Here is a 25,024-nt window from a genome sequence, read left to right on the forward strand (position 1 = left end):
GATCGCCTGTCCAATCAAACAGCGCCGGGCCGCGCGCGCATGCGCAGTTCCGCTCACGCATGCGCAATGGGTGCCCGGCCGTGAAGCCGAAAGCTGTCACGGCCGGGTGCCCACAGTGACAATGAAGACGCCGGCCGGGGAGGGGGGAGAGGAGCGGAGCCCCGGCCGGCGCGTCGCTGGAACGCTGGAGCAGGTAAGTGTATGTTTATTAAAAGCCAGCAGCTACACTTTTTGTAGCTGCTGACTTTTAATAAACATAAATATTGGCTGGAACTCCCCTTAACGTAAACGGCGTATCTGTACTGCGTCGGCCGGGCATACGTTCGTGAATTTGCGTATCTAGCTGATTTATATATTTCTAAGTGTAAATCAGCGTACACGCCCCTAGCGGCCAGCTTAAATATGCAGTTACGATCCGAAGGCGTAAGAGACTTACGCCAGTCGGATCTAAGGGAAATCTATGCGTAACTGATTCTAAGAATCAGGTGCATAGATACGACCGGCCAGACTCAGCGATACGACGGCGTATCTCTTTTGAGAATCTGGCCCATAGTATATAGGAGTATATACTATATATATGAGTATACTCTTATATATCAGTATATAGGAATGTAAATAGAAGTATTTACTATTTTATATATATATATATATATATATATATATATATAGGACTGTATATAGGAGTATATACTATTATAGATATATAGGAATGTATATATTTTTATATAGGAGTATACGCTTATATATCAGTATATAGGATAGTATATAGGACTGTAAATAGGAGTATATACTATTATATATATAGGTATGTACAGTATATAGGAGTATATACTATTATATATATAGGTATGTACAGTATATAGGAGTATATATGATATACAGGAGACCCATCCCCAGCCCTCAGCCCTGTCCCCGCACATGGCACACACAGCGAGTCCTCCTCCTCCAATCAGCGCACACCACAGCATTATCTCCTCCATGCTGTCATCGCCATCCTTTAAACACGTGATCCCCTAGCAGCCGCTCTATTGGCTGGCAACCATCCCCGCCCCCTCCGTATGGCCGCCACTCCCAAGCTGACGGGCCGCTGTCACGCCCAGCTCCGTTTCTAGCGTGGAGTCCCCGCCCGGGCCTCTGACGTCCCCTGACAGCGGCCAATAAGCAGCTGCCACACTCCGGCTCCAGGTCCGGCCGCGGGTACTTCCGGCAGGTTTTTGTGTCCCTCCTCTCCCCGGCTTCCCTCCTAGTCCAGGTCAGGCAGTGCAGCTGAGAGCTCCGGTTCTCCTCTCCGGTACACACAATGACGCGATCCCTCCTCAGCGCCCTCTTCCTGCTGGGTGTAGCCTTCCACGCCGCCTGGGCCTCCGATGTCATAGACCTGACCGACGACGACTTCGAGGCCAGTGTGCGGGAATTCAGCATCATCCTGGTGGAGTTCTACGCTCCTTGGTAAGAGGGGGAGGGGAGGCTGAGCGATTCCTTCTGTAATACTTCCCTGTGCCTAGGCTCACCCCGCATAGCATTGGATGGCTACTGTGCCTAGGCCCTGCATAGTAGAGGGGTATATGCATAGTAATGGGTGACTAGGCTCACCTGCATATAGCATTGGATGGGTAATGTGGCTGGGCTCTGCATAGTATTGGGTGGGTGGCTGGGCTCTGCATAGTAATGGGATGGGTGATAGGGTGCCTAGGCTCACCCTGCATAGTAATGGGATGGGTAATTTTATTGTTATACAGGATTTATGTAGCACCAACAGTTTGCACAGTGCTTTACATCAGGGAAGACAGTACAGTCACAATACAATTCAAAACTGCAGGGATCAGAGGGCCCTGGGTAATGTGCCTAGGCTCACCCTACATAGTAATGGATTTGTAGGGTGACTAGGCTCTGCATAGTATTGGATGGTTGGCTGGGCTCTCCATAGAATTGGGCTGGGTAAGGTGAATGGGCTCTGCATTCTAATGGGTGACTAGACTTACCCTGCATAGCATTAGATGGGTACTGTGGTTGGGCCCTGCATAGTATTGGGTGGGTAATAGTGTGCCTAGGCTCACCCTGCATGGTAATGAATGGGTAGGGTGACTAGGCTCACCTGCATATAGCATTGGATGGGTAATAATGTGCCTGGGTGCTGCATAGTATTGGGTCACTACTCACCCTGTATAGCATTAGATGGGTACTGTGGCTGGGCCCTGCATAGTTTTGGGTGGGTAATAGTGTGCCTAGGCTCACCTGCATATAGCATTGGATGGGTAATAATGTGGCTGGGCTCTGCATAGTAATGGGATAGGTAATAGTGTGCCTAGGCTCACCCTGCATGGTAATGGATGGGTAGGGTGGCTGGGCCCTGCATAGCAATGGGTGGCTAATAGTGTGCCTAGGCTCGCCTGCATATAGCATTGGATCGGTGGCTTGGCCCTGCATAGTATTGGGTGGGTAATAATGTGGCTAGGCTCTGCATAGCATTGGATGGGTGACTAGTCTCTGCATAGTAATTGGTGACTAGACTTGCCCTGCATAGCATTAGATGGGTACTGTGGCTGGGCCCTGCATAGTATTGGGTGGGTAATAGTAATAGCCTAGGCTCACCCTGCATAGGAATGTATGGGAGGGGGTGGCGGGGCTCTGCACAGTATTGGGTGGTAATAGTGTGCCTAGGCTCACCTGCATATAGTATTGGATGGGTAATAATGTGGCTGGGCCCTGCATAGTACTGGGTGGGTAATAGTAATAGCCTAGGCTCACCCTGCATAGGAATGTATGGGAGGGGGGTGGCGGGGCTCTGCACAGTATTGGGTGGTAATAGTGTGCCTAGGCTCACCTGCATATAGTATTGGATGGGTAATAATGTGGCTGGGCCCTGCATAGTACTGGGTGGGTAATAGTAATAGCCTAGGCTCACCCTGCATAGGAATGTATGGGAGGGGGTGGCGGGGCTCTGCACAGTATTGGGTGGTAATAGTGTGCCTAGGCTCACCTGCATATAGTATTGGATGGGTAATAATGTGGTTGGGCCCTGCATAGTACTGGGTGGGTAATAGTAATAGCCTAGGTTCACCCTGCATAGGAATGTATGGGAGGGGGTGGCTGGGCTCTGCATAGTATTGGGTAGGGTGGCTGGGCCCTGCATAGCATTGGGTAGGGTGGCTGGGCCCTGCATAGCATTGGGTAGGGTGGCTGGGCCCTGCATAGCATTGGGTGGCTAATAGTGTGCCTAGGCTCGCCTGCATATAGCATTGGATCGGTGGCTGGGCCCTGCATAGTATTGGGTGGGTAATAATGTGGCTAGGCTCTGCATAGCATTGGGTGGGTGACTAGTCTCTGCATGGTAATGGGTGACTAGACTTGCCCTGTATAGCATTAGATGGGTACTGTGGCTGGGCCCTGCATAGTACTGGGTGGGTAATAGTAATAGCCTAGGTTCACCCTGCATAGGAATGTATGGGAGGGGGTGGCTGGGCTCTGCATAGTATTGGGTGACTAGGCCTCGCCCTGCATAGCAGTGAATGGTCCTTGGCTGGGCTCCCCTGCTTTGCAATGATTGGCCCCCATGTCTGGGTTTCTCTCTGACTGGTTGTAATCTGCTTTTAGAGCTACTGATCCCTGATGGGATCCACTAAACTATCCAATCACACGGGCCCTTCCTCTACATAGTCTGTGCAATCAGATTGCAGTGTGTGTGTGTGATGAGTATTCAGTCCTTTTCCTTGTGGCTGTGATGGCGCGGGTCCTCGGTGTGCGGGGGAGGAGTCCAGACACAAGACCCAGCATGTCTGATAAGTGTGTGTGTGTGTGTGTGTACACACAGCCAAGGCCTCCCTTTGTGTGTGTGTGTGTGTGTGTGTGTGTGTGTGTGTGTGTGTGTGGTGATTGGGGGGGGGGGGGGTTGTTCTGGGCTGCAGGCTGAGCAATGGAGGTCAGGCTGGGCTCCCCTGAGATGTGACATCTAGGGATAGGTAACCCATAGAGAGATAATTGGGAGGGGGGGGGGTTGATGCAGTTATAATGGGGGCCCAACCAGCAACAGCTCTGTACTAGGAGTGGAATAATTGGGGGTTGTACTGGACTAAGGCCGTCTGATTGGAGGAAGATAAAGGTGGAATGGTTATCCTCATCTTTAGTAGGTAAAGGTACTAATACACTAGATCAGGGATATGCCATTAGTGGACCTCCAGCTTTTTCAAAACTACAAGTCCCATCATGCATCTGCCTCCGGGTGTCATGCTTATGGCTGTCAGTCTTGCTATGCCTCATGGGACTTGTAGTTCTGCAACAACTGGAGGTCCACTAATTGCATATCCCTGCGCTAGACAATCTGATTGTACAATCTCCCTAAACGTGACCGTACACTATACATTCTTAGCCCTGGCTCACACTGATGCTACTTTGGAATCGCACTACTTTAGTGTGAAGTAGCAAGGTCGGCGCCATGGCAGGTGCTACTTGATAGACATTTGTGTGGCTTCATCCACAGATGTCTATTGAAGTCGCACCTGAAATCGGCAGAAGTGGTGCACACTGATTGAAACGGTGCCATCGCCTCCAATGGGCTGCGACTTGCCAATACGATTTGAGTTCTCAAATTGCTCCAATGTGAACCTAGGCTTGCTGTTTAAACCCAGATCGGTTGGATTGTATAGTGTATGGCCACTTTTACAATCGGTGTATGTACCAGTGCCCCAAAGCGGAGTTCCACACATTTTAAAAGTCAGCAGCTATACAAAGTGTAGCTGCTGACCTTTTTAATAATTGGGCACTCGCCTGTCCCGCGTTCCAGCCATGCGGGTGTACAAAGTCTTGCTTCTCTCCGTGGCGCTCACATTCTGTGGGTGCCCGGCCGTGACTTCACAGCTGGGCGCACACTGCGCTGTGAATGACTGGGCAGTGTTTTGTGACCTGTGACGTGTCCTAGAAGATTGGAGGGAGGGGGAAGTGATCTTCCTTCCGGTGCCAGGGGAGGAAGTGGGGGCTGGGTGCCTGTAAAGAGGGTACCCCCCCTCCCCAAAAAAATGACACGCCAAATGTGGCATGTCAGGGGTCACCATCACTTAAAGCGGAAGTTCCATTTTTGAGTGGGACTCTGCTTTAAAGTTGACCGCATGATATGCAATTTTAGGGTGACCCATACATTATACATACATTATACAATCTGTTTGTACAGAGAACAATCAATCGATGTGTTGTAGTGTGTGGTTACTTCTAAGATGGTACAATGATTGTATAGTGTATGTGAAATCTCTAAGACCCCTTTCACACTGGGGCGCTTCTCAGGCGTTTTTGCGCCTTTCATGTCTCTCGGGTGTGAGATCCCGAGTGTTATCACATGGGGGCGCTGCGCTTGTGGGATGGGGGGGAAAAACTCCTGCAAGCAGCATCTTTGGGGCGGTGTGGGGGGTCGCTGTACACATCGCTCCTCCCCTGCCCATTGGAATTAATGGGCACCACTTTGAAAGCCACGCTAAGTGGGTGCTTTTCACCTCTTCTGAGGGGTTAAACACCCCGCTAGTGGCATCAAAGTGCAGCTATAAGGGCTAAAACTGGCACCGCTTTACCACCAACGCCCGCACCGCCCCACTGTGAAAGGGGTCCTATGTGATTGTGCACTATAGTCTGATTGTAAAGCATAGTTTTCTTGTACAATCTCGTTTGAGACCACCATGCGTTATACAATCTGATTGGTCAACTTTAAGAAGTTTGGAAAGAGTTTCTACAGAGACTGTTTAATCGGATTGTATAGTGTAGGGTCACCCATAAGATTGTACAATCCGAGAATGTACAAGCTGACCATCTTTAACATGGCCGCACAGTATACCGATTGTCACCATTCAGGAGATTGTATATTGTGTGGTCACCTTTAGGGAGCTTGTATATGCTCTGATCGTACAATCTCTTTATGGGTGACTATACAATCTGATTGGCATATGCAAGTGCCCTAAATGTGTCTATACAATATCTGTACAATCTCTTGAAAGGTCACAATCGGTATACGGCTAAAGATGATTGTACAGATATTGTGTTGCCTTTTAAGGAACTTGTACATATACTGACACTCTGTCCAGTTCTCATCACAGTGACCACACAATCTCTGTACAATCTCCTTACAAAGGTGATCATACTCTATACAATTGGATTGTTCAGTCTCTGTAGAAACTCCTTCCTAAAGTTGACCAATCAGATTGCATCATGTATGCTCAGATATTAAAGGAGATTATACTGATTGTGTAGCATACAGTCACCTTAAAGGAGGTTGTGCAATCAGATTGTATAGTGTGTGGGGTCACCTTGCCCTGGGAGGGTTGATTGTTTATGGGATATAAGGTTGCCCTCTCCTTAGATCTGGATTCTCATGTATATAATCTCGATTTGTTACAATTACTGATATCATCTGAACACAGAATAATGTATTGTACGTCTCTCAGGAAGGAGTTTGGTGGTTCCATCGTTTCTTCTTTTCTCCTAGTCTTATGAAAGAAGGGGGTTTCCTCTGTAGAACTTTCTGTTTTGTATCGGAGTTTGTTTCACTTTCTCCCGAGTGTCTGTCAGATTGGGAGGGGGGGATGGGATTTGTAGTCCCGAGGAGCCCGGCTCTCCCTTCTGTACAATGAGGAATCCCCTGCAGAGGACTTCCCTTCCCAGCATGCTTCACTCTGCTCTGTCTGATCGTTATGGGTGTGGCCTTGCTGTGGTGTCTGCTTTTGGTTGGCTGTCAGGATCTTTGGTGGCCTCTTTCTATTGGCTTGGCGTGTGGCCCAGCTTGTCGGATCTCTCCTCCCCCTCCAGGATACGAGGAGTGATCTGAGCTCTCCTATTGGAATGTGTGGGCACTTCTGTATCCATCTACTTTTTAAATACAATTTATTTCTCTAGAACATTCCGGTAATAAAAATGATCATCCAATCGGATTGATGTGACTCTCTAAGCTTCTCATTGTGGGTCACGTCTTTGTGACTTTATATTGTGTGTCTGGGAGGAAGATCTCTGCATGCAGAACTTCCCTATAATGTCATTGTAGATCATATAGAGATCTATGGGCTCCCCACACACTGCAATCTGATTGTACAATCTCCTTTACATCTTTTAGCAGAACGGCCTCCCTGATTGGCTATAAAATGAATATATACGTTAGGTGGGACCTCGTATTGGTTTTGGTAGATTTGTTTGTACAAAGATTGTATGATCCAATTGTAGCTTGGTGTCACCCCCACACGTTACAATCTGATTGTACAATCTACATTGGACACCAACAACTTTGTATTGCAGGGGCCTGTCTGATTTGGGAATGAATTGGATAGTTTAGATCATGGGTCTTCAAACTACGGCCCTCCAGTTCAGGAACTACAATTCCCATCCTGCCTAGTCATGTCTGTGAATGTCAGTGTGTTACAATGCCTCATGGGATGTGTAGTTCTGCAACAGCTGGAGGGCCGTAGTTTGAGGATCCCTGGTTTAGATGCTGAGTTTTGTTAGATCTAAAGTTGATTGTACAATTGTTTGGTAAGACTGTAACTAGAGGTCCACCGATATGGGTTTTTTCCCTGGCCGATGCCGATATTTAGAAATCTGGGCTGCCGATTTTTGCGGACGATATTTTAGGCCGATTTATTTTTAATTTTTTTTTGGTGGCACTAGATGGCACTGGAAGATGGCACTAGCAGAAGGCACTTATTGGCACTGAAAGATGGTACTAGCAGGTGGCACAGACTGGCAGGTGGCACTAATTGGCACTGGGTGGCAATAGTTAGCACTGGTTGGCATTGGCAGGTGGCACTGGTGGCTTTAGTTGGCAATGGTGGGGGGCACTGGATCGCACTGGCAGGTGGCACTGGATGGAAGGTGGCACTAATTGGCACGGGTGCAAAAAAATTGTCACCCTCTCCCTCCAGTATAGACACCCCCCCCACCTGCTAGACACCAGAGCGGTGTGTGTCCCACGAGCACGGGCCCCCTCCTCCTCTGTGGGCATAAATGGAGAGGAAGGCCGCCGCGCTGGGTGTACCAAGATGGCCGCGGCTCCGGAGCTAGGCCGAAGCCGCGGTCTTTCCTGATGCTGTGACCGCGGCTGCCGCCGCGGTCACAGCATCAGGAAAGGCCTCGGCCTAGCTCCGGATCCGTGGCACCGCTAGCGGCCATGTAAAATATCGGCCTAATTTGGATAAAAATCGGGCGATGCCGATTTCTCAAACGGACAAATATCATCCGATATATCGGTCGACCGCTAATTGTAACGTATATAGTGGCCCCATACACTGTACAATCTCCTTTAGCTCTCCCAACCACTCGGTGGAAATGGGGTTGTCTGGGTTTGTCCTCGTACTGCATAGTTTGGGTGGATGAAAAGGCTGAAGGTTTATTACCTTTCAAGCATTCTGTGTATGAAGCTAAAAATGCCTTCAGTGTGCAGCTCCCCCCCCCCCAATACTTACCTGAGCCTCATCGTGATTCAGCAATGTGCACAAGTGCTTTGGCTCTCCTGGGTATCTCATTCCTCCATTGGTTGAGACGGCAGCCATTGGCTCCAGTTACTGGCCTACAGTGAGCTGTTGAGATGAGTGGGGGCGGAGCCAAGCCAAACTGTGTGTCAATAGACAGAGCAGCGGCTCGGGAGCTAGTCTGTCCAGGTGCCCCATAGGAAGCTGCTTGCATGGGGGTAGGAGGGAGGGGACAGAAGCACTGACTGGGGACCTGAGGAGAGGAGGATCTGGGCTGCTCTGTGCAAAGCAATTACACAGAGCAGGTAAGTATAACGTGTTTAAAGAAAAAAGACCCTTTTTAACCACTTCCATACCAGGCATTGCCACCCTTCCTGTCCAGGCCAATTTTCAGCTTTCAGTACTGTCACATTTTGAATGACAATTGCGTGGTCGTGCGCTGTGGCTCCCAAACAGAATTTACTTTTTTTTTTTCCACAAATGGTTTTCTTTTGGTGGTATTTGATCATCACTTTGGTTTGTTTTTTGTGCTATAAACAGACAATTTTGAAAAAAAGACATTTTTTTTTTTTTGCTATAATAAAAATCGAAAAAATTTACTTTTTTCTTTCCATTTAGGCAGATGTGTATTCTACATATTTTTTGTAAAAAAGAAAAAGTGTATAGTGATTGGTTTGCGCAAGTGTTATAGTGCCTACAAAATATTGGATAGGTTTTGACTTTTTTTATTTATTTTTTTTACTAGTAATGGCAGTTATCTGTGGTGTGTTTTTTTTTTTTTTTTTTTTTTTGTCAGGACTGCGATATTACCGCGGACAGATCGGACACTTTTGACACCATTTTGGGACCATTCACATCTATATAGCATTCAGTGCTATAAATATGCACCGATTACTGTGTAAATGTGACTGGCAGGGAAGGGGTTAACACTGGGGGCGATCAAGGGGTTAAATGTGTGCCCTAGGGAGTGAGTCTAACTGTAGGGGGAGGGGACTGACTGGGGGAGGTGACCGAGCTGTGTCCCTATGTATAAGGGACACGCAATTGGTCTCGGCTCTTTGTGTTTACACACACAGCCATGTCCCTGGCTCTGTAACCGCCGATCATGGCAGCCAGGCACGTGCATCGGCACACCTAGCGGTCGGGAGGCCCGAGGACGTCACCCAGGATGGCAGAGCACCTTGTGGACGTCGTATGTCAATAGGCGGGATGGGAAGTGGTTAAAGGGGTTGTAAAGGTACAATTTTTTTTTTTTTTTTTTTTTCTTAAATAGCTTCCTTTACCTTAGTGCAGTCCTCCTTCACTTACCTCATCCTTCCATTTTGCTTTTAAATGTCCTTATTTCTTCTGAGAAATCCTCACTTCCTGTTCTTCTGTCTGTAACTCCACACAGTAATGCAAGGCTTTCTCCCTGGTGTGGAGTGTCGTGCTCGCCCCCTCCCTTGGACTACAGGAGAGTCAGGACGCTCTCTATGTTGCAGATAGAGAAAGGAGCTGTGTGTTAGTGGGCGTCCTGACTCTCCTGTAGTCCAAGGGAGGGGGCGAGCACAACACTCCACACCAGGGAGAAAGCCTTGCATTACTGTGTGGAGTTACAGACAGAAGAACAGGAAGTGAGGATTTCTCAGAAGAAATAAGGACATTTAAAGGCAAAATGGAAGGATGAGGTAAGTGAAGGAGGACTGCACTAAGGTCAAGGAAGCTATTCAGGGGAAACATTAAATTTTTTTTTTTTCTTTTTACCTTTACAACCCCTTTAAGATGACGGCTCCAATATCTGAATTCAGAAAGCTGTTATATATTAGCCCAGCCTAATCTGAGGTAATTCTCAGGCTGTAATAGGCAGAGAATTCACCTTGGATTGTCTGGACATTGATTGGCTGAAGGCCGCTTCCTGTGGGTTGGGGGTCATTCACACAGCCGTGGTGTGCTCTGGGAGGAAGCCGTACCGATGCACCAATCACGGCATGTAGTTTTACTTTTTTGAACTTTTATTGAAGTGTCGCAATGCCATTACATTCACTTCATGCAGCAGAACTGCGATCTTGTCATTTGCGTCTCAACCCACAGCATCTGGAAAGGCTGCATGCAGTATTGCATCCTTTTCAGTGTTCATCACTGCAATGCAGTGCTGGGAACTGACAATGTAAGAAGCAGGACTGTCCAGCACAGCCCGAGTCATATTGGTGTGGAGGAGCCTTCAGGCCCCCCATTCATATTGATAAGTGGAAGCGCATGTTCTCACTAGCGAATTGAAAGCCGCCACTAACATGCATGTTTTGCTTGGGGCAGTCATTCAAGTTAATGAGCTGCCTTGTGTGCGTTTATCGTGACAAAGAAGCTCAGAGACAAAGTTTTGGCTCTGAGGCAGGTTTTTTATTTTTTTTTTCATGTGGGTTTTGCCACTATTCTCATGCGACAATTGCTGTAAAATCGCACTGCATTTGGCGTGCCATCAGGATGAATCGCAGCCAAATGCGCTTTGTGTTTTGCTGTGATTTGGAGGTGCAGGCAGGTTCTGTTTGCCGTGCCTTCATGACCCAAGTATGGGCCTTAAAGCCGATCTCCACCGGGAAAAAATAAATATTAAAAGCCAGCAGCTACAAATACTGCAGCCGCTGACTTTTAATATTAGGACACTTACCTGTCCTGGAGTCCAGCGCCGTCGTCAGCAGAGGCTGAGCGATTGCTTGTCACTCTGCTGCCCCCCGCCATCCTCGGTGAGGGAATAAGGAAGTGAAACGCTCCGGCTTCACTGCCCGTTTCCCTACGGCGCATGCGTGAGTCGCGCAGCGCCGTCCTCACTGGTCCCTGTTGTGTTCTGGTGGGTGTAAATACCTGTCTTTGAAAGGTATCTGCCCCCCTCCCCCCTGAAAGGTGTCAAATGTGACACCGGAGGGGGGGGGGAGGAATCTGATGAGCGGAAGTTCCACTTTAGGGTGGAGCTCCGCTTTATCCACTTCAATACCGGGCTTTAATACCACCTCCATACCGGGCTATTCTGTCGCTTCTCTCCTACATGTACAAATCATCCTTTTGAATTAGAGTGAAAATTACTCAGAACCCCCCAAACATTGTTTTTTTTTTTAGACACCCTAGGGAATAAAATGGCGATTATAGCATCTTTTTATCTTGTATGGTATTTGCGCAAATTTTCAAACGCTTTTTGTTTTTTGTTTTTTGAAGAAAGTTTTCATGAATTAAAAAAATAACAAAACCGTCAAGTTAGGCCAATTTTTTTTTTGTAAAATATGAAAGATGTTGCGCCGAGTAAATAGATACCAACATGTCACGCTTTAAAATTGCGCACTTGGAATGGCGCTAAACTTCGGTACTTAAATCTCCATAGGACGACGCTTTTATTTTTATTTTTATTTTTTTTAACAGCTTACCAGTTTAGAGTTACAGAGGAGGTCTAGTGCTAGAATTGTTGCTATTCCTTGAATGCATGCAGCGATACCTCGCATATGTGGTTTGAACTGCATTTACATATGTGGCTCGGACTTGCGTGTGCGTTTGCTTCTAAGCGTGAGCTACCGGGGACAGGGGCATTTTTACTTTAATCGTATTTTTACTTTTTTTTTTTTTTATCACTTTTTTTTTTTTTTTTTTTGATCATTTTTATTCCTATTACAAGGAATGTAAACATCCCTTGTAAAAGGAATGGTGTGTGACAGGTCCTCTTTATGGAGAGGCAGGGTCAATAAGACCCCACATCTCTCCTCCAGACTGGAAAGCATGAGATCTGGGGGAAAAAAATTCCCTGATCTCATATTTACTAGCTGCAATTGCGGCTTTGTTTACTTCTGGGAACCCGGGCGTGATGTCATCTCTATGGGCGTCATGTGACAAGACACCGTTGCCGGACGATTCTTTCTCCAGGCCCCGGATGGTGGTGGGAGGGGGGGGGATGTCCCCTCCTGCCGCCTATAAGAACGATCAAGCGGTGAAACTGTCGATATGATCATTCTTATCGTGCGCAGAATTGACGGCAGAAGAGGATATCTAAATAATGCCTCTAGCTGCAGACATCATTAAGATGTCCGTCCCCCCCCCCCCCCCCACAAAGCCCAGGACGTCGTATGACGTCCACCCAGGATGGTAGAGCCCATCTGTGGACATCCTATTACGACGGCTGGGTATTGAAGTGGTTAAAGTGAGCCTGGATTTTTTTTCCAAATTAAGTTTAACCACCTCCACTCAGGAAGTTTTTACCCCCTTCATAACCAGGCCATTTATTTGCTATTTGGCACTGCGCTACTTTAAGTGACACTTGCACAGTCATGCAACACTATCCACATTTTTTTTTTTTCAGTTTTTCTTTTCTTTGATCTCCATCTCTCTCTGCTATAAGAGTATATCATAAATATCAAATTTCAAAAATTGACAAATTTATTCTGCTACATGTCTTTGGGAAAAATATCCCAAGGCATTTTTTATTTTTTGCTTCAATGATAAAAGCTCAGTGGAGTTTCTTAATGGATGCTGCTATACATTGATATGTAAGGAATTGACACTCTTTACAAATGTATTTGTGTTTTCTCACCTGGTAATGGACATTATAGAGCTCTTGTTTAATTTGCATGTCCTTGTTTTCCTGTGTTTCAGGTGTGGTCACTGTAAGAAGCTTGCTCCGGAGTTTGAAGTTGCTGCCACAAAGCTGAAGGGATCGGTTGCACTGGCGAAGGTACGATCATACCGATTTTAGGTTTGGGATGTTGGGGCAGGAGAAGGTAACCTTTGAGAGTTCATTGGGGTGCTTTTTGATGTAGGCTCTATACCATGTGATCAGTTGTGACTGATCAGTGGTAACCAGGAAATGCCGGTGAATGGCTTTCCTCAGTTGATTATCAGCTTGGCCCCCTATCACAGATGCCTTGTTAGTGCCTGCGAAAACAATTTTATAACTAACACATTTTCTCTTATCGTCCATGGACGGACACAGCTCCTTAAATCTTGACAAGTGGGTCATGTTCCCTGTTTACAGGAGAGGACTAGTCCTCTCCTGTGAACAGGGAACATAACCCACTTGTCAAGATTTAAGGAGCTGTGTCCGTCCATGGACGATAAGAGAAAATAATTTTACGGTGAGTACAAAAAATCCTATTTTTCTGTTTTTTTTACTCTGTTTAGCAAAAAATAAAAACCCCAGTGGTGATCTAATACCACCAAAAGAAAGCTCTTTGTGGGAAGAAACTCAAGCCCCATACACACGGTCAGACTTTTTGACAACAAACTTCAAAATGAGCAGATTTTCAAAAAAATCCGACCGTGTGTACGCTCCATCGGACAATTTTTTTCGGTTTTCATCGGGCAAAAGTTCAATCTGCAAATGGGACAAACTTTTCGGCAGCAAAAGTCCTACAGTGCAAAGTCCTATCGTGTGTACAGAAGTCCATCGGACTTTTGTCCGAAGTACAAACACGCATGCTCAGAACAATGTTAAAGGGTCACTAAAGGCAAACTTTTTTTTTTTTTTTTTTTAAATAACAAACATGTTATACTTGCCGCCACTGTGCAGCTCGTTTTGCACAGAGTGGCCCCGATCCACGTCTTCTGGGGTCCCTCGGCGGCTGTCTCTGCTCCTCCTCGCAAAAGCTTTCTACCTTCATGCATGCAAGCTCGCATTGGTGGAAAGCTTTTGCGAGCACGCTCCCGTGATAAAGCGGAGGGCATAGCCGCCGACTGTGTCACTCGGCCCCGGCGTGCCGCGTCATCTGCTGTGATTGACAGCAGCACCAGCCAATGGCTGCGCTGCTATCGATCTGTCCAGCCTAGCCAATCAACAGGCCAGGCTGGGAACGGAGGACTATCACATAGACGTGCGTGGGACTTTCGAGGGGTAAAACGGGGGTTCGGGGGGGGGGGGGTGTGTTACCATTACTGTCGGATGTTTTTTCACCTTAATGCATAGGATGCATTAAGGTGAAAAATCATTTACCTTTACAACCCCTTTAAAATCAACCAACAATAGCAGAAGTTGGCCAAATCGCAAAAAGTAGTACAGGAACTACTTTTTGAAATCGGTGCAGCGCCGCACCGATTAGGACGGTCCCATTGCCGACAATTGCCAGCAAATGCCGCAGATTTGAGATGCGATTAGACATCTCAAATCGCACCAGTGTGAACCAGGCCTTAAAAGCAAAATGGAAGGATGAGGTAAGTGAGAGGACTGCACTCAGGTAAAGGAAGCTTTTTAGGGGAAATTTGTTTTACCTTTTACAACCCCTTTTTAAATATTTCTTTAGATAAACCAAATATAAAGTTCAAGCCTAAAACACTTTTTCTATGCATTAGTCAGGCCCTTGCACTACATCAGGGGTGCCCAGCCTTTTTTGAAGTGCGAGGGCCACTGAAACGACTCGGTAACCAGCCGCATGCCAACATTAGTGGAATTGGCAGATGACAGGTCTGTGTCCATGCTGCGAATGCTGAACACACCGACACAGCCCACACTACTCTATGGGCCCTCCAATTCAATCTGCCCAGACAGAATGGGACGGATCCCCTTCTGTTTTTCTTTTAGCGGATCGGATTGGAGGTAAGTGGGGTAAATGGACATAGAGGTGAATGGAGGGTCTGATCGGGTCCTAAGGCTGCTTTCACACTGATGCACCTGTGACTTTCCTCCAGGTTAGCTGCACTTTGACATAGACTATTATATCTGCATGTGTGGTGCAATTTCTGAAAGCGCACCAAACCCACAGGTAACAGAAGTCTATGGCTCAGTGCAGCTAACATTCAGGTCCACTGCACCTGCGGATTAGTTGGAAAGCAGCCCAGTAACCACTGCCAAACAGATATGCCCATATATACCCTGTCATTTTGGTAATAAACTTGCATTTAATAACAAGCCTCCATTCAGTTTTGCCTGGCTGTTGCTGACCCAGGCAGTGCATTTGGTAATGATTGTGATGGGAGCGGTCGTTATACAGGAAGCATCGGCTTATGCGGCTCTGCAGCTGCTTGCTTTCTCTACCTCCTGCTTCCTTCAAAACACTGATGCTCTGAGATGACGGGTTAGCAACCTGCGATCTGGGCTTGTCAAACCACCATCCTAGAGAAGGAAGTCGCGGGCCACATCGGAAGGCTCCGCAGGCCATATATGGCCCCCGGGCCTCTAGTTGGGCGCCCCTGCACTACATAGTTGATGGTAAATCTAATGGAAATTGAACAAGAAAATTGTATAATGTAGGGCCAGCTTTAGTGATGTTTGTCCTCAGGAGTCAGATTGGCCATCTAATGACAAATTGTAACACACAAGTTGTGTTGGCAGCTGTAACATTGGCCATGTTTAAAGGAACACTAAAGTTAAATTTTTTTTATTTTTTTTTTTGTAAAATAACATGTTGTACTTCCACTGTGCAGCTCGTTTTTGCACAGAGTGGCACCTAACCCTGACTTCTGGGGTCCCTCGGCGGCTGTCTCGGCTCCTCCTCGCAAGAGCTTTCCACCTTCATGCAAGCGAGCTCACATGGTGGAAAGCTTTTGCGGGCGCGCTCCCGTAATACAGCGGCAGGCATAGCCACCGACTGTTTCACTTGGCCCTGGCGCGCGTCATCGAATGTCATTGATAGCAGCATAGGATGCATTAGGCTGTATTCACACTATAGCGTACTGAATCGCTGCGTTTTGTCCCGCGAATTGCGGCGGAAAATAGCGGCGTTTTGTACTGCTGCGATTGTGAATGCAGCCTGTGACCCCCTCTATGGAGATGGTTCACATCTCCTAGCCGAACGCTGAAAGACGCCTGAAAAAAAGGTCCGGGACCTTTTTTCAGGCGTTCGGCGTGGAGATGTGAACCATCTCCATAGAGGGCAATGCTAAAGCATCCCTCTGGCGTGTCGCCAGCGGCGTTCACACTACAGGCGTATATACGCCTAGGTGTGAACGGGGCCTTAAAGTGAAAAAACATTTACCTTTACAACCCCTTTAAAAGTACAGAGAATCATTTCAATTCATTAAAGGACAGGACTTTGGCAAAAGTTGCAAATCCACCTTTAGAAGTAAACCTCCAATTACCAGGGTTAAAACGCTCCATTTGTTTAGGTTTTATGAGTTGACCTTTCTAGCTTTTCTGTTTGAGCATCGGTCATAAATGGCAGCCAATGTCTATCCAGTGTTGACCTGCAATATTTACCCATCACTGAATAAATATCACAATCTTGTTCCTTCATAATTGTTTGCTGGGATGGTAAATTGCATGTTGGTGGAAATTAAAGCTAAGAAAGATTAATGTAGTACAAAATGCAATAACCAAGTTTGTCGGTTGCTATGGGCTACTACGTGTTTATTTTTCTGCCTAGCTGAATGAGCCCAAATCTGTAAATGTCTATTAGTTAATTTAAACTAAGGTGTGTGTGTGTTTTTTTTTTTTTTTTTTTTTAATACGGTATCTTTGTTTTAGGTTGACTGTACAGCAAACTCCAACATTTGCAGCAAATATGGTGTAAGCGGGTACCCCACTCTAAAGATCTTCAGAGATGGAGAGGAGTCTGGTGCTTATGATGGGCCCCGAAGTGCCGGTAAGGAAATCAAAGTGTTGAGGCAGTTTGCTCTTCAGGAGCTTGTAAACCTCTGGTTTTGACTAGAATGACATGCGCGGGGAAAAAGTGCAACTATTAAAAATATTGCATAATGGATCTGATGCGGCAATCGCTAGTTCACACTACAGCGACTTGGGATCTGCGTTGTGTCGCGCGACATGAGAAATTCCATTGAAGTGAATGAGAGCCGTCTTAATGTACACTACTGAAGTCACTCCGACTTCAGAAAATGGTTCCTGTATGCCTTCACGGCAACTTGTACCCATAGATTTTAATGGAAGTTGCCTCCAAAGTCGGATCAGTGTCTTAACTGAAGCAACTTTACAGGAAGAGAAAATGGGTTTCTCAGGAAAACCCCTCCCTCAGCTGATTATTCTGTGATTGGCCACTGGCAAAGTCGCCTATCCTGGAGGCAACTTTAAGTCGCGCTGCCCCTGTCTGAACCGCACTTATTGCAGGTAGTAGCAGCCAAATTTAATTGAAATGGGGAATTGTGTCATCACTAGTATTAAAGTAGAATTGTATACAAAACTTTTGCTAGGATTGAGTAATGGAAGGTTATAACGCCTATATTTTTGGGCAATCTGTGTCCCATTTCAGGGATTTTTCTTCACTTCCTGTCACATAGCAAAAACAGGAAGTGAGAGGAAATCGTGCAAATTAAAGGAATCGCTTGGGGACCGCCAGGTCACCAGAATTTGTGTCCCCATTGGAAGAATTCCCCTCCCAGAAAATTAGGGATTTTTTGGAGACAACCCAAACTGGGATTTTCTTTCACTTTCAATAATGGTAAACTGGATAACTGGAGCGGGGAAATCTCCCAAATGGAACATACGGCAATAAAATCTGACAGGGGTTCCAATCCATCTCCACTCTATCTAAAGCTAAAGTGTTGTCTTTTTATACTTTAGTTTTGTGCAATAATCTCCGGTGGAGCTGTGAAAAGCATCTGATCTAAACAGTTCACTGTGTATATTATGTACAATGGGGAGAGTCCCGCTAGTGAAAGTGAAGAATCTGGAGAGGAAACTGAAAGCCTATCTCTGGGGTGAACAGAAATCGTTTGCAGTGGAGCTGCCTCTGCACTTCAAGGGTCAAATGCTTGTGTTGGGTCTAGGGTTTTAAAAAAGCTGCTTCTTACCTTAGCCTCTTCTCCCCAGCAGCTGCCACTCTCCCCAGTGCAGGGATATGAGCTCTGCATTGAACTTGGTGCCATAAGGTGTTGGCCTACTGGAGCACAGAAGTTGTGGGGACTTACAAATTGGAGGTACCTGTGAAATCCCCCCCCCCCACCACCACCCTAAATGGGCATTTCACTCTTGCAGTGCAGGAGAGTCCACTGCATTTTTCTGGAGTCCAGCTTGGACTGTTGCTACAGACTTTAAAGTGATTTGTAAAGTCTCGTGTGTGTTTAAAAAGTTACTTGCTCTGTTGCAGTAGATTTGCACAGAGCGGCCCCAATCCTCCTCTCCTTGGGTCCCTCTTCGCTGCTCCTGGCCTCTCCTGTCAAGTGCCCCCACAGCCAGCAACTTGCTATGTGGGCACCCGGGTCACAACTCCGTGTCCATTCAGACACGGAGCTACAGCCCCGCCCCCACTCCTGATTGGCTGAAACACACCAGCGGCGCCATTGACTGACTTTGACAGCCTTGGAATACAATCGGCAGAGTCCCAGAGGGCTAAGACACTTGTGGACATTGCTGGAGAGAGATGGGGTTCGGGTAAGTAATTAGGGGGTGCTGGGGAAGCTGCTACACAAGGTTTTATCTTAATGCATTCAAAAAAGCCATAGTGGCAGAAGAGCTTGACATAGGTTGTTGCTGATCATAACTGACCAGGAGCTGGGAATGTACTCCTGAGTATTGGGACAGGGCCCATTTCTGTGCTGCCATCTGTGTGTATGGCTGATGGGAAGGGTCTAAATCCATTTTTCATGCAGATTAGTACAAATTGTGACTTCTACAAAATATTCCAGATATTAGAAGTACTTTGCAGCAGTTTGAAGTAAGTGTTTTGTTTTGTTTCTTTAGATGGAATTGTCAGCACTATGAAGAAGCAATCTGGCCCTGCATCAGTGACTCTGCGCTCTTTGGATGAGTTTGAGAAATTTGTTGCAGATTCTGATGCCTCAGTGATTGGTGAGTGTAAATCTCTCAGCTCTTTATAAAAATGACGACGACAATTGGTCTGAGACCAGTGTACAATGTGTCCCTTCTCTTGTAGGCGTCTTCCGTGATCTGTACAGTGATCCCCATCAGGAGTTCATGAAGGCTGCAAACACTCTGAGAGAGAATTACCGCTTTGCTCACACTGATATCGATGAGCTGGTGAATAAATATGACTCAAATGGAGAGTAAGTGCACCCGACTGACTTGCAGAGCATTTATGGAACAGTAGCTGATTTATATAAATCCATTAACCTTTTATGATTTTCGTAGGGGTGTCGTTCTGTTCCGTCCACCTCGTCTTGCAAACAAGTTTGAAGATAGCACCGTCTCTTTCCCAGCAGACGAGAAAATTACATCACATAAAATTAAGAAGTTCATCCAGGAGAACATGTAAGTCGCTTTGTGCATTGCAGTAACTGATCTGCTGCGCATGCAAATCTTTCTTTCCTTTTACAAATGCCTCTGTTTGGCAGTTTAGGTTGTCGCCATACTTTTGTATCCTGCTTGAGATCAGATCTTGCCCTTAAAGCTGAAGTCCTGTAATTGGAGAAAATTCACCCTTGCAGTTGGGGCACTGCATGAGTGAAATGCTAGTCTAGTGTATTACCTGATTGGCTCCAGTCTAGCAAGTCCCTTGATGTCCTCACATGCAGTACATACCTGTTAACCCTGCATTGTACTCAAGGTGAGCATGCAAACAGGGCCTGAGGTGGCTTGGATGCGGTAGCAGTGAAGCGATCGCACAAATGGAGTGTGCTACTGGAATAAGTTAATACACCTCATCCCTGCGCTCCTAGATTAGACAAGCATTTATAACCCATGTAGTGTGGAGGCAATCTTGTCTAATTCCTGGAGCTTGGTTTTATGCAAACTGGACGTTCTAATAACGGCAGTAGCGTTGGCTTGGAGCATTTTTACAGCTAAAACCCACTAGTTATGGGGGTTTCCAGCCAGAAAACACCCCTGCCAAAAACAGCCGCTGTAAAATGTCCAGTGTGCATCATGAGCTTAGGCCTCATGCACACTGGATGTTTTTTTTTTTTTATTTATTGAAATTCAGACATAGAAAACACATACAGACTTTTTTTTTTTTTTTCCTTTAAAATATGATACAAAATATAGTACGAAACAGATTTCACATATCTTCGGGTGCACATACAAATCGATACAACACGCTTATACTCTTCAGCGCTACGTTTGGTGCATCCATTATGTCCATAAGCATTAAGTATGCTCTTCCTATGTTTTTCTACCCTTCCCTGGTTCCGATCTAAAAAGAGTGAGAAGGGCGAGGTGCCCATCTCCCCTATACATCGGGGAGCGGTCTAAGGTAGCTGTAAACATTTATGGCTCGCCTATTAAATAAAACAAGGAGTGCTATCTCCACAGGAGCCCATCACCATGACATACCTCTCCCAAGAAGCTACTCGAAGGCACAGGTAGCTCCCTCCCTTCTCACCTGCAAATTGAGTCCCTATACAATAGTCTAAACCAGCATAGTAGCCGCTACAGCTCTGTCTCCAAGAATTCTATTTTGCACAAGCCGGAATGGTGCCAAACCCGGGATATCCAGCCAGGGACCCCATATATTCTCAAACTTCCCCGGACTACCCCGATGCTTATACGCAAGTTGTTCCCTAACGAGAGAATAATTTACCGATATAATCCACTCTGTATGTGTGGGGGCCGTTACGGACAACCATTTCCTGGCAATAAGTTTCCTGGCCAAAAACAAGACTCTTAGAATAGCAGTAGAGGTGTGGGACATATACAGTTCATCTAACCACCCCAGCAAACAAAGTTTAGGATCAATAGGTAGTTGAAGATCCCATGTTCTATTGACGGTGGCCACCACCGCAGCCCAATATCGCTGCAGCTTTGGACACCTCCACAGCATATGCACAAGAGTCCCGTTGGCACAGAAGGGATGACCCATTTTGTCCCCGCTGTCTAGTGGACATTTATGCAACTTTTCAGGTGTACGATATGTACGGTGAATAATAAACAGCTGGGTGAGCTGATGATAGCGTTGCCTTAAGAACATTACCCAATATTGCATTCCACTCCTCATCAGAAATATATCCTATGTCGTCCCCCCCCCCCCCCCCCCCAGCCAGCTCTACATCTCAAGGTCATCGCCTTAGAGACGTGACCAAGAAGGGAGGTATACAAGGACGAAATTTGTCCTTTCCTGGAGGGCGCCATAGTTAACTTCGTAAGAATTACTGGTGTGGTGAGCTCCCATGTGGACATTGTAGCCTGCAACAAAATAGCGTGTCGCAATTGTAAGTATTGAAAAAAGACGTATTGGGCAAATCAAATTCCTCACGCAGGGACTGAAAATCCCTGAGTACACCTCCACAATATAGTTGTGAGATATACTTTACTCCCCGTCTCTCCCAATTGGAAAAACCCTGTAATTAAGTTCTGGGTAATTACTATTCTTCCATATACGTGACCAGCTAGTATATCCCATGTATTGCAGATGCTGTTTAGTTTTGTTCCATATCTTATCTATAAGTATAAGTGTGGGGTACTGGTCCATAGCTCCCAATTCCCCTGCCTCTATACATTCCACCAGGTTATCCCCAGTTACCTGGGTACGCACTATATTTCTAGTGGGGTCCAAGGGCTCTGGACATAACCATCCTGCCAGATGTTGTAGCTGTGCCGCGACAAAATAATAAAATGGGTTCATAAAACTGAGGGGGGAGCCTGCATCCTTCTGGCATCAGCCTGCTCCGTGCACTAGGGAGGGGGCCGCGGGCATCGGGCGGGAGAAGAGCAGAGCTGGTGTCCTGGCGTCTGCCCACTCTGTACGCTGAGGAGGTAGGGGCTGCGGGAGGAGGGGGGAGCCAGTGTCCCGCTGGTGTCTGCCCACTCCATGTGCTGAGGGAGGGGCTGCGGGAATCGGGCGAGAGGAGAGGGGGAGCCGCTGCAATCATTCTGCAAAATGGATTTAAAAAAAAATGTTACTTATTTTACTAGGGCGTATTTTCGGGGTAGGGCTTGTATTGCAGCCCTCCCCAAGAATCAGGCTAGGTCTTATTATCGGGGTAGGTCTTATTTTCGGGGAAACGCGGTAGATCGTGGTCACAGCGATTAAGTGATAAACTTGACAATCAAGAAAATATTTTAGTAGTTTTCTTTAGTCCATTTAATCTCCTTTTTTTGATCAAACTAACACAAATGGAGACAGATCATTGAAATAAAGGTACATTTTGTTATGGAGGGGACCTTAATCAAGATTTTCTTTCTACTTTAAGTCCAGCCTGGGCTTGTTGGGTTGGGCTTCTCCTCTGGGTCACGAGTGCAATTCGTTTTGCACTCCTGTGACCTATTTTCAGCAGAGAGCGGTCTGAAGTCCACGCTGACATCACTTAGATCATTCCAGGCACCACGTCATCCCAACTTGGGATCTGCCAAGTGCCTGGACTTATGGCAGTCTCAGCGAGCCACTTTGAGGCTGTGACAGCCGCTTCCCACCCCTCCACAGCTCGGTGCTCCAGTGAGCATGGCGGCAAGCAGCAGTTCTCCGCTCGGAGGTGAGAGAACCGAGCCATGGGTTGTTTTGGTGGCTCAGTTCTCAGTGAGAAGGTGGGGGGTCAGATGCAGCATCAAAAAAACTCTGTATGCCTTGTTTATGGAATGACAGTTTTAAGAGCAAACTCTCCATTCTAGGAACCCTGTGCCATTACATATCTCGCCTGTTGAGGAAATGGTCACGTCACAGTTGTGTAGTCTATAAATGGCGTTATTTTTTTCTTTTTAGATTTGGAATCTGCCCTCACATGAATGAAGACAACAGAGAATCAATCCAAGGAAAAGACCTGCTTGTGGCTTACTATGATGTAGACTATGAGAAGAATCCTAAGGGCTCCAACTATTGGAGGAACAGGTGAGCTGCTCTTTTTATAGTGCAGGATGCAGCTTCATATCTGTTAAGATACCCAGAGGTGTGAGGTGACATTTACTATGGTTGCCTGGATCAGGTGATAACACGTGCATGCTGGTAAGACTATGGCAGGAGCATTTGATGACCAAATGGAGTGGCCATTGCATCTCCTCCCTCTCTGATATGGGTTGTGTGTGTGTGTGTGTGTGTGTGTGTGTGTCTTGGCAAGCCAAGATTGCATGTTGGCAGTATGCTTTTCGCCTGCTTATCTGACTTCTTATTTCCATAGCTGACATTAATGTGTGCTACCTTTTATCAGCTAAGCTTACTGAATAAAGCTACAAGAAGTATTGTAATTTTGATATTTGTCTTGCGATAATAACATACCCTTTAAAGCAGTGGTTCTCAACCTGGGGGTCGGGACCCCCTCTGGGGTCGAATGATTTGCCAGGGGTCACCGGATCATGGGCTGTTCTTGAAGTCCGCACTGCTCGCCCTGGAGCAGGGCTGTTCCTGGAGCCTGCGGCCGCCTACTCATCCTCTTGGCAGTTGCCCATTCAGTTCATGGCATGGGTGGGGGGTAGAGACTAGAGGTCAGCTGACTAAAACGGGAAATAAAGAATGAGAGAGCACAATAAACACCTATAGAGAGGGATAGGGGGGCAAAAACAAGAAATTGGGATAGAGAGAGATGAAAGGGAAAGAGAACGAAGAGAGGTACATCCTAAAACATACAATACAAGGTTTTAATATTGTACGAGTGGAAGGGACTCGGGAAGCGCTAAATGTCCATGGGTTAGAGGCGCAAATTACTTTGGTGCTGACAACTCACGCTACGAAAATAATTTTGCCGTTGGGGGTCCCCACAACATGGGAAATTTTATGAAGGGCCACGGCACTAGAAAGGTTGAGAACCACTGCTTTAAAGTCTGTCAAACCAGGAAGATTCAAACTGAGCACACAATCAGAAAACGGTTTATCCAGGTTTATCTTTTTTTTACTCTGGTTTCCTGCTCTAAAAATGCATTTAATCTGACACTCATTAATAATGTAGCTACATCCCATTTATATGCTGCAGTTCAGTGCTTGTTGAAAATCAGAACATACAGAATTTTCTAGGCAATGTTAAACTTTTTTCATAAGAGAAATGTGAAGTTTACCATAACTAACCTCACAAGGTTCCCTGGTCATAATGTCAATGCATTGGCTTTACTGGAGTTGGTGGAACAACATAAGGCTATTAAAAATGTTCCAGCCTCCTACCTATTCTGCCTAACCTGTATTTGTAATCAGATCTGGTTGTGATCCCACAGTTCTGACTTCCCTATGTTGGGTAGTGGCTGCTGCAGGGAAGAGGGCGCACTGACAACACCTGTGTGGGTTAATGTCATGGCTCCTGGAGCTACATCATGTGACCATGTGCGTCCCCTGAACTTTTTTCAGGGGGGCATAATTTTAAGGTCATCCATGCTCGGTCCCTTTTTGACAATGTCATGAAGGGGAGGGGCTTGGTCATTATTACATAACGCGCAGGCATGCAATTGTTTGAGAAACCTGATGCAACTAGCAATTTTGAATAACAATATCATGAAAAATGGAGCCCCCCCCCCAAGGAAATAACCCCCAGGGGAGCCGCTGGCTGTACTGTAGATCTCCCCTGATCGCCCCCTCTGTCAGCTGGAGCTAGAGAGCGGCTCTAATTGGATTCGCTGTGCTGCCGCCTTGCTTCCTGCCCTCTGTGTATCTCCCCGAGAAACATGGCACTGGTTTCTAGGGGGGTGGGCAAGCGCCCTCCCTTGCCCTATGGAGCGGACGCCCATGCATGTGACCAGACTGGAGCAGATTAAATAGGCGAGTGGGGTGTTTTTTTGTAGGTGGTGAGGGAATGTGTGCTTGGGCCTCAGACGTTCCTAACGTCTGATGTGTAATAGTTTCTAGTTGATGCTAGCAATGATCCCAGTGCGGTCTGTATAAACTATTTCA

At 46.6% G+C, this 25,024-nt stretch overlaps 1 protein-coding gene across 1 annotated transcript in view; it reads left to right on the top strand.

Moving 5' to 3' along the window:
- The first annotated feature begins 1,184 nt into the window (after positions 1-1,184).
- Positions 1,185-25,024, top strand: part of PDIA3 (protein disulfide isomerase family A member 3) — a 31,039-nt gene continuing 7,199 nt past the window's right edge. The window contains exons 1-7 of the mRNA XM_040342506.1: positions 1,185-1,449; positions 13,041-13,119; positions 16,840-16,957; positions 19,009-19,116; positions 19,202-19,331; positions 19,417-19,536; positions 22,919-23,044. Of these exons, the coding sequence (XP_040198440.1) occupies positions 1,301-1,449; positions 13,041-13,119; positions 16,840-16,957; positions 19,009-19,116; positions 19,202-19,331; positions 19,417-19,536; positions 22,919-23,044 (830 nt within the window). The 5' untranslated portion in view covers positions 1,185-1,300. The remainder of the gene's footprint in view (positions 1,450-13,040; positions 13,120-16,839; positions 16,958-19,008; positions 19,117-19,201; positions 19,332-19,416; positions 19,537-22,918; positions 23,045-25,024) is intronic.

This window comes from Rana temporaria, chromosome 3, assembly GCF_905171775.1.
Source record: "Rana temporaria chromosome 3, aRanTem1.1, whole genome shotgun sequence".
Classification (NCBI taxonomy): domain Eukaryota; kingdom Metazoa; phylum Chordata; class Amphibia; order Anura; family Ranidae; genus Rana; species Rana temporaria.